The sequence below is a fragment of the Cryptotermes secundus genome, unplaced genomic scaffold (genome assembly GCF_002891405.2).
Source record: "Cryptotermes secundus unplaced genomic scaffold, Csec_1.0 scaffold1116, whole genome shotgun sequence".
In the NCBI taxonomy this organism is placed as follows: Eukaryota; Metazoa; Arthropoda; class Insecta; order Blattodea; family Kalotermitidae; genus Cryptotermes; species Cryptotermes secundus.
This window is the reverse complement of record NW_019738890.1, coordinates 322,443-340,436: the sequence shown is the minus strand read 5'-3', so window position 1 is coordinate 340,436 and position 17,994 is coordinate 322,443. Positions and strand designations below refer to the sequence as shown.

The 17,994-nt window shown below is 39.4% G+C and overlaps 2 protein-coding genes across 5 annotated transcripts in view; one reads left to right on the top strand and one right to left on the bottom strand.

Moving 5' to 3' along the window:
* Window positions 1–6,229: 6,229 nt before the first annotated feature.
* LOC111871307 (transmembrane and ubiquitin-like domain-containing protein 1) lies at window positions 6,230–13,474 on the bottom strand. 4 transcript variants are annotated; one of them, XM_023864314.1, is made up of 4 exons: window positions 13,202–13,474; window positions 12,954–12,955; window positions 12,086–12,921; window positions 6,230–7,620 (listed from the first exon to the last, which is right to left on the bottom strand). In XM_023864314.1, the coding sequence occupies exons 3-4, from the start codon at window positions 12,898–12,900 to the stop codon at window positions 7,191–7,193; spliced, it is 1,245 nt and encodes a 414-aa protein (XP_023720082.1). In that variant the 5' UTR covers window positions 12,901–12,921; window positions 12,954–12,955; window positions 13,202–13,474; the 3' UTR covers window positions 6,230–7,190. The 4 variants fall into 4 exon arrangements, with proteins under 4 accessions (XP_023720082.1, XP_023720081.1, XP_023720080.1 ...); XM_023864313.1 differs by lacking the exon at window positions 12,954–12,955 and having other exon boundaries at window positions 13,206–13,474; XM_023864312.1 differs by lacking the exon at window positions 12,954–12,955 and having other exon boundaries at window positions 13,210–13,474.
* Window positions 13,475–13,574: 100 nt separating this feature from the next.
* LOC111871306 (programmed cell death 6-interacting protein) overlaps window positions 13,575–17,994 on the top strand; it is a 29,105-nt gene continuing 24,685 nt past the window's right edge. The window contains exon 1 of the mRNA XM_023864311.2: window positions 13,575–13,922. Within this exon, the coding sequence (XP_023720079.1) occupies window positions 13,717–13,922 (206 nt within the window). The 5' untranslated portion in view covers window positions 13,575–13,716. The remainder of the gene's footprint in view (window positions 13,923–17,994) is intronic.

Here is a 17,994-nt window from a genome sequence, read left to right as displayed (position 1 = left end):
GGTTAAGCAAATGCTACAGGAGATGAAAGTGTTTGTAGAAGAACCAGTAATAATGTTTGAGGACAATCAAGCTTGTATTCACTCACTAGTGAGTTGGGACCAGAAACGATTAAAGCACATTGATATTAAATATAATTTCATAAGAGATTTGATAAAGAATAAGTTAATTGAAGTTAAGTACGTATATTGAATCAGCTAACCAAACGGCTGACATTCTTACAAAGGGATTGTCATTCAATTTGTTTAAGACCCATGGAATGGAATTAGGAATGTGTGAAATGAGTGAGTAAAATGATGAAAAATTGAGGAGTGTTGGAAGTGCAATTTTTCATGAACATGAGTATTGGTGTAAGCCAAGAGATGGCACAGTAAGCAGTGAGTGGGTGCACTGGTGTGGGCATCCGGTGTGTGTGCGCATGCGTGCGTAAGACAAAATGTACACTAACATGTAGTAAAGAGTAATATCCACATGAATAGGAGTTTTATTCAGAATAATCACCTCGAATTATCAGTGCCATCCAACACATACTATCTGCAACTAAAATACTTAGACAGATTACACATTGCGGACGTTCTTCATCATTGATCACAGTTTTTGTAAAGCCTAAAGATAAATAGTTCTCATCGTACCTTCTCGTTTTTGCACTCCGAGTAGCTTCTTTCCCACCACTAGTTGAAGGAGCTCTGGTGTCTTCATTTCTATCACTAATCAGGAAATGCCTCATAATCCATTGTTCATAATCAAGTCAACTTCAAGAGGTAAACAAATCAACACAACTGCACTGAAACGTTGAATGCATAAGAACACAACATCAAACAGGCATACCCGTCGATCGTCTGGCGACAAACTGCCTGCTCCTTACCCAACAGGTGCCAATGAGATGACATAAGTCGCTGCTTTCAGCTCTGCGTGTAGAGTGCTGCCTGGAAGAGGATGCGGCTGCTGCCAAACTATCAACGCTGTCTCTGGCATACGCGTTTTATAATTGCCGGTAAAGAGAATAATTATTAATTATTTCGAAATTCATGATAATTAAAGCCTGTACTCATCAAAATTTTTTCTATACGTATTTTTATTTTTTGTTTCTTTTCTAACTGATTCATCATCATCAGTAATCTGTCAGACGACAGGTCCACAGTCTCTTCCAAAACAATTCCTCCACTTAATGTGATCTAGAGCTTTCTCCTTCAAATGACAGTATCCTCTTCTGTCCCCAAGGTCATCCAGCATCTTCTTATGTCTTCTTGTCACTTCTATCCACCCCTCTATCTTTCCTTCAATAACTTCTTTTAGAAGGCAGTTTCTGTGTAAAACATGACCAATCCAATTAGCCTTCCATTTTCTTATTTCGTGTAGGATATTCCTCTGCCCACTGACTCTAATTAACACTTCTTTATTTCTCACATAATCGGTCCAACTGATCTTCTCCATCCTTCTCCAAAAGCACATTTCGAAACTTTCCAGATGTTTCTGATCTACTGCCCTAAGTGTCCATGTTTCAGCCCCATACAGAGCTATGCTTAAATTTAGCATTTCACTAGTTTCTTCCTCAAATTTAAGTCCAATTTGCTGGTAAAAAGATTCTTCTTCTTGCTAAATGCAGCTTTTGCCATGGCAATCCTGGATTTAATTTCACTAGTACACCTTCCGTCATCTGTTAACAAGCTACCCAAATATTTAAAACGTTTCACATTCTCCAGTTGTTTTTGGTCTATCTTTATTGTGACTGGGGTTGGTTGTCACGAAATTTTCATTACTTTTGTTTTCTCCACATTCATTTCCATGCCTGTAGCACAGTTTCTGCCTTAGCCATTAACACAAGGTCATCTGCATATTTCCCAGTTTGAATAATTTGAAGTCTCCAAGCCCATCCAGCGCTTCTTTGGTAAGACATTCGCTGTACAAGTTGACTAACTGATTTAGGGCAGTTTTAATTTTTATCTGTAGGAAAGTATGCTGCCCCCCCCCCTCTGGGGGTCGTGCCCCACAGTTTGAGAACCACTGTTTTAAACCATTGACTGAGTTGTTTTGGTATACTCTTTTATTATATAGTTCTCTATTTGGTTTTATGTTCTTGTAGATTTATTTTAATTACAGGTATTGCATACGTAACTGACAACATTTATTTTATGATGGCTTGTTGCATATATTATGAATTGTATGTCGTTCTGCTTGATGCACGTAATATATTCTGTGACAATTTTTATATCTTGTGGCCTCATACCAATGATCCATCTTTGAATGCAATAAAGATATGATATGATGTGATACAAATCTCGAACATACTAACGGTGACGAATAGGAACTTGAACAGTGGGAGCAAAACAGCACCAGCGAAGAAGGACCAGTGACAGAGGAGCTACGCAGTGAAGTATTCAGCATACTCCACCACATCAGATGAGATTCTTTTAAGAAAGCTTTAGCGAAGATCCTGGCATTACCTCCTACCGTCACTAATATTGAGGGTTTTGCCTGCATTATCCATGACATGGCCACAGACTACCTGGCCTTATCAGAAGTTATTGCAAATCTCAGTGATGCAATGTTTCATAACTGGCCTGCTGAAATATGCATGAAAATGAGGAACTTCTTAGTGGAACGGTGTAACGAATTGCTCATGTGTCCAGATACATTTCCAGCAACATGAGCGACAAAGATCTTGACCGAGCAAAAGGTTCCGGTGAAAAAGAAATGCTTCAAGGAAGTTGTAATGAGGAACAGATACGACGAGAGAAATGTATTGATTAAAAGAAATCAGTTATAACTCAGAACAAACCAAACACAGCAGAACACAAACTTAATCTGCGAAAGAACAATCTATGTACCAGACATGCATTCCTATCATAGCACGACTGGCCAAGTACATAGACATAACACGACATATCAGCCAGACTGTTAGCGGAAGTACCGAAGAATTTTGTCATTAAATCCGAATTTAATTTGATCGAGGATTTACTGTACTTCCATATCTACAATTGTTAGTCTTTGAGCAACATTTATCTATCTACCTATGGCTCTACAGCCCTGTTGGGCCTTGGCCATTTTTTCAGTTTCTTAATCCTATACACGGTGAGTAGGACTCCTCGGATGAGGAGCAGCGCGTCGCAAGGCCTCAACCTATACACGGAACAACACAAACAGAATAAACGCACACAATACAGACATCCTCGCCTTCAGTGGGACTGGAACCCACAGCTCCAGTAATCGAGCGGACGAAGAATGTTCTTGCCTTCGTCTGCATGGTCACTGTGATCAGCATGAATTTGCCTAAACTGCATTACTGTAAAGAGAAAGAGAGAGAGGAGGACAAGACTACTACAGGGCGGACAAATAAAAAGGGTTAGGAGGAGAAAATGGAAAGGTAGAGGAAAGAGAATGCAGATCCAAAAAGAAAATCGTATGGAACCCCTATCTCCCTCCCAGGAGACGAAACGTGCGCAAACGCTAAACATCATTGTCAATTGCCCAGATATCCTGAGACCACAAGCAGGCGTGTAACTATTGTGGTACAGTCTTTGTGCGGACACTTTATCATTAAATTCTCTCTCCCTGTAGACAGTTAACAAAAGCATGGATTTTCCGCTGAAGTTTCAACGGGAATTACACTGGTTTGTAGACAAATGCAGGTTATCTGGCGGTGACTTGACCTCGCATTACACGGCTCGCACTGCTGGAAGTTCGTGTCATATGTCAGGGTTCACGCCAACAGGCTGTTCCACAAAAGCGAAACATATTTACTGAGAACAAGTAGCATCATGCCGCTCTCTCTGTCACGGGTGGCCTGTGTACTGGCTGGGACAGTGAAGTCTTGAGAGATCACTAGGGCCCGGATTTTTTGAAAATGCATATGTGCATGTGCAAATGTATATTTTGAGGGTTTTTGGTCGTTATTGCATATTCTAAATGTAAGAGCATATTTCTGCATATATAATCTTAATCATCTTATTGGTATTATTTGAGGCATAAAGAGGGTGCTTATGGAATCTATTTTGGTTTGACATGCCAATGTTATGTATTAACTAACTCTTTTCATCAATATTCTCTTAACAAAATCGGTTTTTCCTTTGTTTTGACATCACTTGCCAGTTGCTATTTTCAACTCTCTGAGTAACGGCACTTTTACAACTTACAATACAAGCAGGTAGCTTGGCTATTTCAAAAGGGAGGGGGTGGGATTTTCCTGCATTCCATTGACCACCACAGCAGACAGTAGCATCAGAGGGTTGGTCTCGAGAGAAGTCTCTTCAGTTAATGTGTTATTCTTTTCTTTAATATTCTGCATCAAAAAAGTGTTCGTGTACTGACAATGCCTAAAGAAAAGTGCAGTAGATATTTAAAAATTCGGTGGGTGTCTGGTAATAGTGACTATTCAACAGACGGTGTCGTCATGTACTGTCAAGTTTGCGCAAAGGAAGTAAAATGTAAAAAGAAATTTCAACTTGAACAACGCTCAAGAACGACTGCACATATTATGGCAAAGAAGGGGAAGAAGAACAGCACACCACAACTACTACTTACACAGGTCCAACCCAAGTCCTCTGTTAATACATTTTCAGCCGATCTTTGTGAGGCTTTAGTTTGCAGCAACATTCTATGGAACAAATTAAGCAATCCAGTTGTGCGATCATTTCTGGAAAAATATTGTGTACTTTCTGACATCGGAGGGAACTGTGTCTGGATATCGATGGATGAGGCAACCAATTTATGTGTCCGATACATAACAAATTTCGTAGTTGGTAAGTTACATCCAGACGAACCCGACAAACCTCATCTTCTTGCTTGCAAAGTACTAGAGAAAACCAACCATAGCACAATAACAAGATTTGTATATGATTTTCTGCTACTACTATGGCTATCTGAAATTGAGAATAATTGTTGTAAGGTGCTTGTGTTACTCACAGATGGAGCTTCCTATATGTTGAAAGCAGCAAAGGCCTTACAAGTATTTTATCCAAATCTTATACATGTAACCTGTTTAGAGCACAGATTACACCATACTGCAGAAAAATATGCACACAGTTTCCAGCTGTTAACAATTTAATTGCAAGTGGGAAAAAAAAACTGCTTCCAAAAGCCGTGTCCAGTTCTACAGATTGCCTACCTCAGGTTCCTCTGCCACCTGAACCTGTCCTAACTAGGTGGGGGACACGGTTATCCGCAGTTTCATTTTATCAGGAGAATTTCAGTCAAGTAAAAGAAGTGGTTGCAAAACTTTAAGATGAGTATGCATTTGTCCTTGAAGCAAAAGTGGTGTTTGGATGTGATACTGTTTATCAAGGTGTGAATTTCAAAAGCCATTGAGAGCTCAGAATCTTGTGGTTCACTCCATCATGACTCACTTCAACTCGTTCAGAAAGCAACTTGTTCACTGAATTCCGCTCCAGGCGAAATTGGAGAGATGATTAAATGAAAGTTAGAAATTGTGCTGACTTCGAACCCAGGACTAAAAAAGATTCAGTCAGTCAGTACTTGAGTGGAATTAGGGTACCTTTGCCAAATGAATGTTCCGAACCTTCGACGCCAGTGTATAAATACTGTCCAAAGAACTGTAGAAAGATCATTCTCAGCCTATGAACTCATTTTGACGAACAAGAGACATAGTTTGTCTCCAAAAAACATTGAAAGACTTCTAGTTGCCTATTGTGATGCTACTTTCTGCAGTTAATGATACATGTAAATAGGTGAGTCTGAATAAAGTGACCTGTTTCTTAAGTGCCTATTGTTTTATTTTTGGTGCATATTTTCCCGCTTTTTAGGGTATATTTTAAGTGTTTTTAGCGCATAAACATCCGGGCACTAATAATTACCAATCCAAATCCCATCTACAGTCACTCACACGTGATAATATAAATAACATGATTAATGTTCACAATAAAGTCGATATAACATGGCTCACAGTTGTACATAAATCATATTCCATCGTGAAAACATTTCTCTGAAAACTATATGGTAGCTACCTTCTTTTCATTTAGGTGGTATATGATCCAAATCTTGGCTCACAGACTAGTTACTTTGATAAGTCTTTGCAAGTCCAGGCAAATAATGGACTAGTGCCATAAAATTACCAGAGATGCTTCATTCCACATCCTTTACCAATTGATTATTCAACCATCCTCTCATTCAGTCTTGTATGATCAATGCTGCTGACAAAGCACTGGGGAGGGGTTGGAGAGAGAGACAGAGAAACAAACACATAAGGACAATCTGCAAACCAAAAAAAGTCACTAATGACTATTAGTATTTACAAATATTATTTTATTTTCTACTTTACAAATTTTACATATGGAATATTTTAGTACTTTGGCAGGCATTAGATGCATATAGACACAAGAAATTTATTTCTAAACAATACTGCATGAAGATAGCACAGTAATGCAGAACATGTTACCCTCATGGACAATATTGAAGCATTTCAAATTTCAATATCACTGATGAAAAATGATTTAAAAATTAAAATTTTAAAGAACAAATTCATATATATACCTACATTTACACATTTTCACCTAACAATCTTATTTAATTACATCAGAATTTTGCTTTGCACTTTAACACATAAGATCTTCCTATTAAAACAACGAGCAGAAAAAAGACATGTAATTTGACCAGGCCACCCTCAGTAGATGGTTAAGAAATTATACCATGTGATTACTCTCAGTATTGCCATACTCATGCTCTATGCAGAATTTAAAAATTTGTTTCATGTTTTACCATGGAAAGAAATGATGTGATTCACAATTTTTACAGCAATAGTTTATGCAGTGTATATTTTTAAAGGTTGTTAAAGGAAAACAGAAGGCATATATTTGATAATCCATTCACAGCATTCACTTTTGAAGAAGTGTTAAAGAAACTTCTTCCACAAGCACATGGAGATGGGTCAAGTTGTAACTTTCAAAAGAGAAGTAACTTCCCAAGTACTGAATTAACACTGGACTTTATATCTGTTGGTTTCGCTATAAAATGACTTCTGATTTATGAAATAATGTAATGTTATTAAAGGCAAAAGTAATGTACCTGTATATCAGTATTAATATAATTTATATACTCCAATAAGGATGTTTCATTTAATGTATGTACTGTTAGGGAATGCAGACACACAGAAAACTACAAGAGATTCAATACTGGAACAATACCTCTTTCAATCTGCTAACAAATAAGAAAAGTGGATTTAACAACATAATGCTAATGTTCATTGCCTGATACCATCTTGATCTGGTAGGTAGATCCCAACCAGAGACACAATAAGGATTCCTGTAAGACCTACAAGGGCAACTGTAGTAGTGGCATTAAACAGCTGGACATATTGGTAGCGACAGTACCAGGCAAGACCCAAGAAGACACTCAAAGAAGCAAATAGAATGTTTCCTAAGTCCCAGTCCCTGTGGGGAGCTGCATCTGCTGCGACATTGGAGTTCGTTGCTGAATCACGTGTTGACGCATTCTCAGCGGAACCAGCCCGATTCACTGACCCAGAGCGCTGCTGGTGCACAAGACAATGAACTACACAGTTGTCAAACAACCCATAGCCTTGCAAGGTCTCACTGTCACTCTGCAGTACCTGACCATTAAAGATGAGACGAACCAGTTTGTCAGCATCAAGCTCAAGGCCAAAGTGACGCCTGAAAGACATTATTTTTGAAAGAAACAAATTCTGCATGAGGAAGTCACTATATATTTTTCATGCACATCCCTAGTCTTTCATCTAGGTAAAATTTCTAAATATAATGAATGTAACACACGGTTATATACAGTGCTCCTTTTTATGACACACCCATAATGATTGCTGTTCATTAGTATTATGAAAAAACACTATCAAACTGCATTATTTATTAGTTCATGTGTTTCTTGTTGCTGCATAATGCATGTATATTCATGAAATATTACTTACTTATATACATGCCAGACAAAGATGAAAACAAGTGAATTGTCACATTAATCTTTGATGGTACATATTCATGGAAATCACTGCTGTGGGACTCCTACATAAAGATAAAAGTAAAGCTGTCCCTGGGCTTAACTAATTAAACAGTATGTCACGAAGACATACTGGAGAGCGCAGGTATAGCTCCACCATTCTTGACCTAAGCACTGGATGGAGGTGAATGGTCAGCTTCACACTCTAGCATCTTTACTGCTGGGAAAATCTCCCCAGGTACCCGTTGTACAGGAGGCCAGGTGGGCTCCAAAGCCCCCTGGATTCTGCAGAGAAGAGAAATGTCTTACCCTGCCAGGAATTGAATCCTGGCCATCCAGCCCATACCCTGTTGCTATACTGACCAAGCTATTCTGACTCACATTCCTGGATCAAATCAGACTCATAAAATATACTCTTAACATAAATATGCACAACTTTAAATATATTTTCAGGTTTATTAGAAGCCGCTAATATAACATTATTCTAGGTGACCAAATCATATTCAAACATCACGAAACAATATGGCATATAAAACTATAAAATCCATGGCCTATAGTCCACAAGTGAACTATACCGACTGAGCGACCACCACTTGTCAGCAAAGTTAGTGCCAACTTTTGCAGATAGAGGGTATTGCATGGTCAGGGCAACGGATCCCCACAGCCGTTAATCTCGGTTTGCTAGACCGGAGCCACTACTGAGCTTGAAATAGCTCCTCAATTGTCCTCACGAGGCTGACTGGACCCTGTTCCAGAACCACTACTTCTCAGAAAATCTGGTAGTGCCGGGAACTGAACCCAGCACCTCTGGATCTGTACCCAGGAACTCTTGAAAACCGAAATTAATGGCTGTGGAGATTCGTTGCGCTGACCATGTGACACCATCTATCCACTAAAGTTGGCATAATATAGTCACTACACAAAATTAAAACACCACCAATATACAGAGTGTTTCATGATAGGGCATAACTGCAGGAGGTGATTTCCTAGGTCTCTGTGATCAAAAAAGTTCAAATAAACATGTGTCCGATTTTGGACGGTTACGGAGTTATGACCATTTTTTCATTCCCGTACAGGCCCTCATATGAACCGTGTCTGTCAGCTGGCAGGTTGCTATTTTTAGCCAGCTACAGACAGAGCGTTCTCGTTATCTCGACACTTGAGAGGGGGTGGGTTGGTATGTCCGGCACAGTTCACAACTGAGCGGCAGCCTGTGTTGCGGCCGGCAGTGACATTTTCGAAAATCAGCTATAAGCACCAATCAATTCAAATTAAAGGTAATTTCACGAAGTTAACTTTACATTCATACTTTAAATGTATCATGTATTATGCTGGTTTATTATTTTGTTCCGTTTATTGTCAGTGATCGTTACCTTCTATTCTGAGTTTAAAATGCTCATAACTCCGTAACCATCCAAAATTGGACACATGTTTATATGAACTTTTTTGATCACAAAGACCTAGGAAATCACCTCCTGCAGTTATGCCCTGAAGTCGTGAAACACCCTGTATAAACTGGAATCTACACATTCAAAGATAGTGCAGGTTCCTCATACAAAGCAGAGTATGGAACAGTGCTGCCAAGTTTCCTTCTGCCATTAAAATATGCCATGTACTTCAACTATGAACTGACACAGTTGCTCTGGCAGATGTTATAATGTGTAGTTGCCACGAAAGTTTCAAGTATAAAAGATTATTAAATCTGTCCAGTGTGACTGATGTTTTTTCTCCTTTTTAATCTTTCATCCTTGACATAATGTTCCGGTCGGAGCGACCATCTTCAGAAGGACATATCAATATATGCGGAAACTATTGTTACAATGTGATTAGCAGGGCCTGGAGTTTGATGATGTCATCTTTTTTCTTTGTATCCTATGTGATGCTCTTAAATATATAAAGCTCAGATATGAGCCGCTGGTTACAGAAATGTAAATTTTATAGGTAATTTTTTGGTAAATTTTGGGGCTTTTATGGGTATTTCTTGTCATTTTTGGACATTTTAGGGAATTTTTCTTCATATGTTTTCTGAAATGTGATAATATGGAAGCAAAGTATTCTTTCTCTTTCTCCTAAGCGCTCTCTACAAAGGCCATTGTATACAATAATAGGTTGTAATCCTGGCCCGTCCTTTCCATTCGTTTCCCAGAAGTGCTGACAATACATATCATAAAACAGGGGACGGCGAAGACTATTCACACTGCGGCTCTTTGTACAAAGCAATTTGCTTAGTTACACATATTTCTAGTCGGAATCTCTTGCTTCATATGACACTGTTGTTCAATAAAACTCCTTCTGTCTTCAGTTCCTCGCCCTTGACCGTTCAGATAAAGATACAGTTGACGAAAGGTTCTCGGTGATAAAGTTCAGTTCTGTGTTGCGCTAGAGTGATTAATTTTATCACGATGCCAAAAGCAAAGCCAACTAAATCGTGTCATTTAAAGCAATTTATAGCTGAGTTTGGAGATGATATATTTTCAACTGATGGTGACATTTTATACTGCAAGATGTGTGACACGAAAGTAGTGGCAGAAAAGAGATTCATGGGTACAACAACATATTGGCCGTGAAAAGCATGTACAAGCAGTGCAAATGTCGAACAAAAAGAAACCTGTGCAAATGTTACTGCAAGTGTGTTCATCTGGAGGTGGAAATAAGTCATCAGATTTTTTTCAGAGATCTGTGTGATGCTCTGGCGTCCGCAAATATTCCGTTTTGGGCCCTGAACAATGGAAAACTGAAAATTTTTCTGGAAGTAAACTGTGGTCTTTCCATCCTGGATGAATCCACACTCAGGAAGAACTACCTTTCCCAGTGCTACAACAATATCCTGGAAATGATTAAGAATAAAGTGCATGGGAAGAAGATTTTCGTTTCCACTGATGAAACCTGCGATACAGAGGCTCGCTGCATGGCAAACGTCATCGTTGGAACCTTGGAAATTGGCGGGCCAGGTGAAGTGTTTCTGCTTAAGTGTGAGGTGCTACAATCCGTTAATCATTCCACAATTTGTAAACTCTTCGACAGGTCGATGTTTCTACTGTGGCCAGAGGGTATATGGCCTCATATACTGTAAAAGCAGGCAAGTCAATAAAGTCGTTTTATATGAAATTGGTGCATGTTACTTGCCTAGTACATGTACTGCATAGAGTGATGGAGGAAGTGAGATCAAAATTTCCTCAAGTGGATGTTCTCGTGACGAGGACGAAGAAGATTTTCATCAAGGCTCCACCCCGTAAAATGCATTTGAAGTCCATGGCTCCTGGTGTTCACTGCCCCCGGAACCCGTCATTACAAGGTGGGGAACGTGGATTGATGCTGCAATTTGCTATTGCGACCATTTTCAGGTAGTGAAAAACACTGTAGATTCAATGAAGACGGAGGATGCAAGAACAATTGAAGCTACTCAGGAACAGTTCTCGTGCAGCGAAATGGAAGGACAGCTGGCCTTCATAAAGGCACATTTCAATTCCCTGTCGAAAGAAATTGAATTCTTACAGGAGAAAGGAGCAACGCTAGAAGATTCACTCACTCTGGTGAAAAAATAGCCAATGATTTGGAGAAAGTGTCGGGGGACATTGTAAAATGGTGTCAAGAAAAATGAAAAGTGTTCTGGATAAAAACTCAGGTTAAGAAACATTATGCAGCATTTCTCAAATTCTGTCAGGAGACTCCTTCAGCACTTTCAGTATTGAAGAGGATCTTACTCCTAGTGATTTGGTACACTTCAAGTACGCTCCCATTGTGTCTGCAGATGTGGAAAGGAGTTTCTCCAAGTACAATATCATGCTGTCGGACAGTAGGCGCTCTCTCACTTTCAAGAATCTCCGCATGTTGACTGTCATCCATTGCAACTTTGAATGAGGTAAGACTTAAATGTTGGAATACATACCATATATGTACATTTGATAAGCTTTCTAACATGATAGAAAAAATCGTATTATAACATTTAGCTTCAAATTCAATCAATATTGCTTAATTTTCAACATAAAAACGAGGACGAACTTAAAAGAGTAAAGATGAATTCAGTGTTAACATCAATCACACTGTATGGAGGTGACAATCTTTTATACTATTGCTGGTGTGACGGACCAGGATAAACCAAATCAAAAGTTTCAAGTCTTATAGCAAACATATTAATCAAAATCTACTTAAAGAAAATAAAGTCCCTACCTCTTAAAATCTCCAAGTTGTTCATGCAGCCTTCCTTCCACTAATTTCTGATCATCGTTAAGATATTTAAGTCGTATTCGAATACTCCCCGTCGTTGGTAAATCATCATTAGTGTCTGACGAAATGAATGTGGGCCCTTGTTCATTATTTATACTATTAGCAGTATCAATGTTATCACTGTCAGCTGAGCTAGATGTTGAAAGTACTGGTCCATCAGTGACAGGAGAATCCAACAGGGTTGCCTGTCTGCTCTGGAAGAAAGCTAAACGCCTGCTTCGAAGAAGACAGGAATGTGTACCATTTGCAGCTGAATTGAAAGATGGAACATCTACATGGCTGCCACTTTCTGCAAAATTGTTACCATTCCCTGGGACTGATACTGGAGATGAACTAGACTGGCGCCTCTCATTTACAGTTCCATTGCTGCTTTCATGTAGTTCCCAGGTTTCATCACCATTCAGGTTATGTGGACTGCTGGCAGCAGCTGGTGGTGATGAAATATTACCAGTTTCTTTGTTACATATCTGACAAGCAGCACCACCAGCTATTTCCTGTTGATTTTCATCATTGGATCCCAGGGGTTCAAGCTGGCCAGTGTCAATACCGTTCTCAAGCGAAGAGCTCGCTGTAGCTGGTACTTGAGGTTGCTCCACAGAAACACGATGTCTTGATCTCCGCTCAAGAATCAAAACGGTGCGTATCAGAGGTTGGTCAGCAATTCTGGTTGACCACCATGCAATCAGTCCAACCAATACAACAACAACAAGCGCAAAAAATTGAGTTACTTCATCTCCCACTCCCTCAATTAATGTCATGGCTAATTTCACTGTCCAATCCTGAAATCAAACACAAATTCACGACAGTCAACGACTTAACACGACAAAATCTATCTACAACGTAAACCTTAATTTTATGTTTTTATAAGCTACTTGAAGTACAAAATACCCCCATAAGTTTTATAGACAAATGTGTAATACACGTTCATCCGATCTTCATTATTTGGGGCAAATTAATGCACAGTACATAAAAGTGCACTATGTTCAGTTGTTTTAATATAAATATATCCTATTGAATTACACTTCGAATATATACAGGTGACCCAATAAAATGCACTACTTACTTACACGTACGTAGTGAGAAGTAAGCTGCAAAGATATCACGGGTCACTTCGAATTTTCTGGTAATCAACTAAGGATGATGCCTTCAGACACTTCTACTAAAAATATTACCAACCTACTCATTCCCGCAATCCTGCAATTTACACAACATACACGATTTCCGGAGCCTCGTCTTATAGATTCTGTAATTAGTACAACAGGTTAACCAACATTCTTACGAAGCTTACGAACGAGTATAAACTTGGGTTTCAGCACCTTCCTATTTCAGTTATCTTCCAGGAAAGCGAGTTTATGTGTCGTACGGTGACAGGATGTGACGTCATTTTTCAGTACTGCCCAGTAACTACAGTAACCACCGCGGTAACGACAGTAACGACCATAACGACCGTCATCGCCAATAAAAGGCGGTGAAAGAGGTTACGTGAGTTGAGTGTATTGTAAAAAGTCTGGGTCTAGGTCGTGTAAGTCATCTAGGTGATCTAGGTTGTGTCTTGTATTAAGAAGAGTCTGGAAATGGCGGAAGTATTGGCAGTACCACTGAAGAAGCCTTCAGAAGTAGATATTGTAAAACCATTAAAAAATTTAATTTCATCTTCCTATAGCACAACTGACAACCCTCAAGACTATGGTGAAGCAATAAACGAATTTAATAAGCTGCGTACTAATGCCATTTGGCGTGTTTTCGAGAAGTATGAAAGTTCTTTGGAAATTGTGTACAGGTAAGAGAGTTTGTAAATCAGATTCCAACATTCGCAAGTAATCTGTGCCGGTATAATTTAAAAAGGACTGTGGTACTGTGTTTTTATGTGGACTGCGAATTTTGTGGCAGGAAAATTGTACAGCTGGAAAGGTTTCTTTTTATGACTTGAAGGTAATTGTCAAGCAAATAATACAATATCATAACATGACGGCTGAGAGCCAGAGTAAGGGAGCGAGAAGTGACGGCCATTAGTAGGCAGCAGCTCAGTAAACAACTGTTGGACACGGTGCTTTCTGTGCAATCCATGCGAGGCTATCTAGCGAGGACCATGAAGAAAAGTTTGAGTACTGGAACATGAATATCAATGAAGGGAAATTCAGGCAATCTATTTCTCTAGAGGACAAGAGTCCCTGAGCACATACTATAGCTAAATGGAGGAACATCCCCTTTGTAGGTAATGTTATGTATCTTGGTGTCATCTTCAGTAGGAGGATGATGTGGAGACTCCATATCGAAGGGACTGGAGTCAAAGCTCAGGTCGCAATACATAGACTATTCCCCATTCAAAAGTAAGCGCTTAAGCATTAATGTTAAATAATATTTAAACGTAGTGGTAATGGTAAATTAATACAGTTATTGTGTTTCTGGACATTTTCCTGGTCCAGAGATAGGGACTAGGTCAGTTGATTGGGCCCACCTGAGTAGGGTTCACCTCAAGAAAGTGGCAGATTCTGGTCCCTCAAACATTGCATGTTTTAACCCTTTGACGTGGTCATTTAAATTCCGCGGCCGCGGCTCCTGCGGTAATATATTCAGCCGGCCATTTAAATTTTGCTCGAAAATTATTTATTCATCATTGTTCTTAAATTCTATGAGATAGGAACATGAAACTTTCACTAAAATGATCTTAAATGGTGGTTTTATAACCTTACCTTATAATATGGGCGCCCTGTATCTCGGCCATGGAAGCAGGTTGTTTAGTATTTCAGCAGTGAATGGTACGCCTTGAAGGATGAAACTTTCACTAAAATGATCTTAAATGGTGGTTTTATAACCTTACCTTATAATATGAGCGCCCTGTATCTCGGTAATGGAGGCAGTTGGTTTAGTAGAAGGAAGGCCTTGAAGCATTCGTATAACCCAACGGTGCCCCACGTTCACCATTCTCCGCTCCAATATTGTGTATTTTTTTTGGCCCTTTTTTTTAACCACACATATGTGCGGCCTTGCCTTCTTACCCGTGAGGGGTATACTTCAAGGAAATGTCTTTCCGTGACCCGTTTAGTTGCCAGGTCAGCTGTAGTAAATTCAACGTTACGAGTTATCATAACAAGGGGTTGTTGCTATGCCTTTGATATTCCATCCATTTTGGCGGCAGGAGATGTCGTAGGGGTGACCACAGAATTCATGAAGTTATTCTAAGAACTGTCTGGTATGTAGTGAACGAAAGTAGAGCTTAGCTGGCTCAAAAAAATATTTATGGTCATCCCTCGAAACGACCACCAAGGTCAGTACGATAAAATGGAGTCAACTGGAGCGATAATGAGCGAAGGAATGAGTTCTTTTCCCTCCCCCACACACATCCGTATCGTCTCAGGGGGTGACCACAGTGTTCTGCCTTAAATTGTGGCGTTTTTCTAAGAAATGGGTGCTATGTACTGTGCGAAAGCAATCGATTTTGCAGGCATAAACTTTTGTACATCCCTCTTCTAAGAATTCCAATTGAATAGCCAGCTCAGGGCAATATGATATTATAAACACCAGCACATATCAGTCTCTGGTGTTTATAGCTTCAGAGCAAAGAAAACACATCATTCATAACAGAAACAGCTCGCAATAGCCACAGGAACGTTGCTGCAAGACAGGCATATGTAACGACGACTTAGCGCTCTTAAACGCGTGTGTCATTAAATACAGTCCTCCTGACAACAGGCCAGTGAAAAATCTAACAATCTACAGCAAAACCATCAATTATTATGGGCGTTATAACATACGTGTGCAGCTGGACGAAACATACACGTCGAACCCCCCCAGACGATTTAAATCCCTGACGAAACATACACGACGAACCACGGCAACGGGTTAAATGAGAAAAACAGGATATTGGATAATGTCCAGAAACAATAATTGTAATGTGGCATGCTGCCTAAAGGCTGGACTATATGATGCTCATCCCTGCGCAACAGCTGCAATGGGAACGCCTACTTCAGCAGCAACAAATACATGGAAAGGTGACTACCTAAGAAACTGCCTAGACAACAGAGACGTTGCCTTGGAAAAGAAACCCTAACAGTGGATTCCCACTGTTATAAGGTGCTAGCAGCCATTGTAACAGAAACCGTGAAACTGCAGGGTGTGACAAGGTGTCGTCTATCCTGTCCGAGTGTAGGATATAAGAGACCAGATGGAACACAGGACAAAGTGCAGCTGTGTGGAGGCGGGGTCGAATACCTTCACCGTGACCCTGTGAGTTGTAGGAGGCGACAAAAAGGGAAGTCTCAAATCAGACAGTAAAATATGGTTGCGAGTACTAAGGGACTCGGACCCAAGAAAGACTGCCCTGGCAGGGGCCAGCACCACATACAAACAACAGACCCGTCCTTTCTTCAGGGATGGTGCCCCACAGAAACAAGACCGTAACTGTCAAACAGTAATAAATATCTGGTCATGAGCTCCAGATGGGGCTCGGCACCAAAACTTACTGACTGACCGTCAGTCGCAATGTGACTTTGACTTTGACTTGAGGACAGAGCAGTTCAGATTCAATGAGAGGTAAAAGAAGAACTAAGAGCAAAGCCACTCCACTGAGAATAGCGGTGCAAGAGTATAATCGTTGAAGAGGAAACATGAGAGACAACCAACTAATCAGGTTGCTTCATCTGAAAGGGCATTATATGAGAGTAATTGTAATTGTGAGTGTAAATGAGTAGTTGTCCTATAAACATCTTCGTCTAATCCGGAACCCGTAATTTCTTGTTGCATTACCTCAATACGTGACAGTATTAATATTAAACTTACTCTTTATAAAACCCTGATTAGGTCAATGATGGTTTATATGTGTTACAGCTGGGAGTATGTAGTGGACACTCACCTCTTGATACTACAGCACTTGTAGAACAGAGTTCTTCATGCTGTTGGAAAGTTTGACAGGCTCACACCAATCTGTGAAATGCACATGGCTTTCAAAATTCATCATGTGTACAATTACAAAGGCAAATCAAAAAGTATTTCCCCCAATTTTTTTTCAGCCACAATAATACCCCTAAAAGGAAATCCAAATACAGGCAGTGTTCTAAGTACCTTTGACGATTTAGTATTAGATTTTCCAAATAGTATACAGTAATATAAAATAATATAATATAAAGTTAAAATAAAAGTAAAAGTCTTAAAATGAACTAGTTACATAATTAAAATACAGTTGAGAGCTGTACATATAATTATATTTTCAAAGTGAGTAGTTGTAATCGTAATACTATGTGGTGGTGCTTATGCGGACATGTTGTGTACACAGACGGTTATGGTGCTTGGAGGTCCGTTGCTATGTGTACGTTATTATTTAATTTTGATTTCTCTTTGACTTGTGCCTCCATTTATGTGTATATGTCCAATCTGGTGAGGAAATGGATTACAGCTTCTTGAAACTACATACATATATAATTAATTGCTGTGTTGTGACTGCTTTCAAGAGAGAAATTACACACAAAGTTAATAAAAAGTCCGTCGAGTGTAACAATTTATAGGTCACTTCTTTATCACTTCTGCCTTACATTTTTCGGTTTGACACAACCATCATCAGAGGCACTTACTACAATTATGAAAACACTGTCGTTGTTTATGATGTACACATTTATGTTTGTTGTGTGGACACTGCTACGATATGTCGACGTGTAAAAGCACAACACTTGCTAGGATAGTTGAGTGCACTATCAGTTCTCACCTTCCATCCGAAACTGCCCTCAAGTTAAAACGTCAATGTTAAAATATTTAAATATTTAAAAACTTCTTAAAAATTTAAAACATTTGATGTAAAATGTTAAGCTCCTCCTTGTTAATTCATCCCGAAGATGGGAGATGTCAGCTTGAGGTTGTAT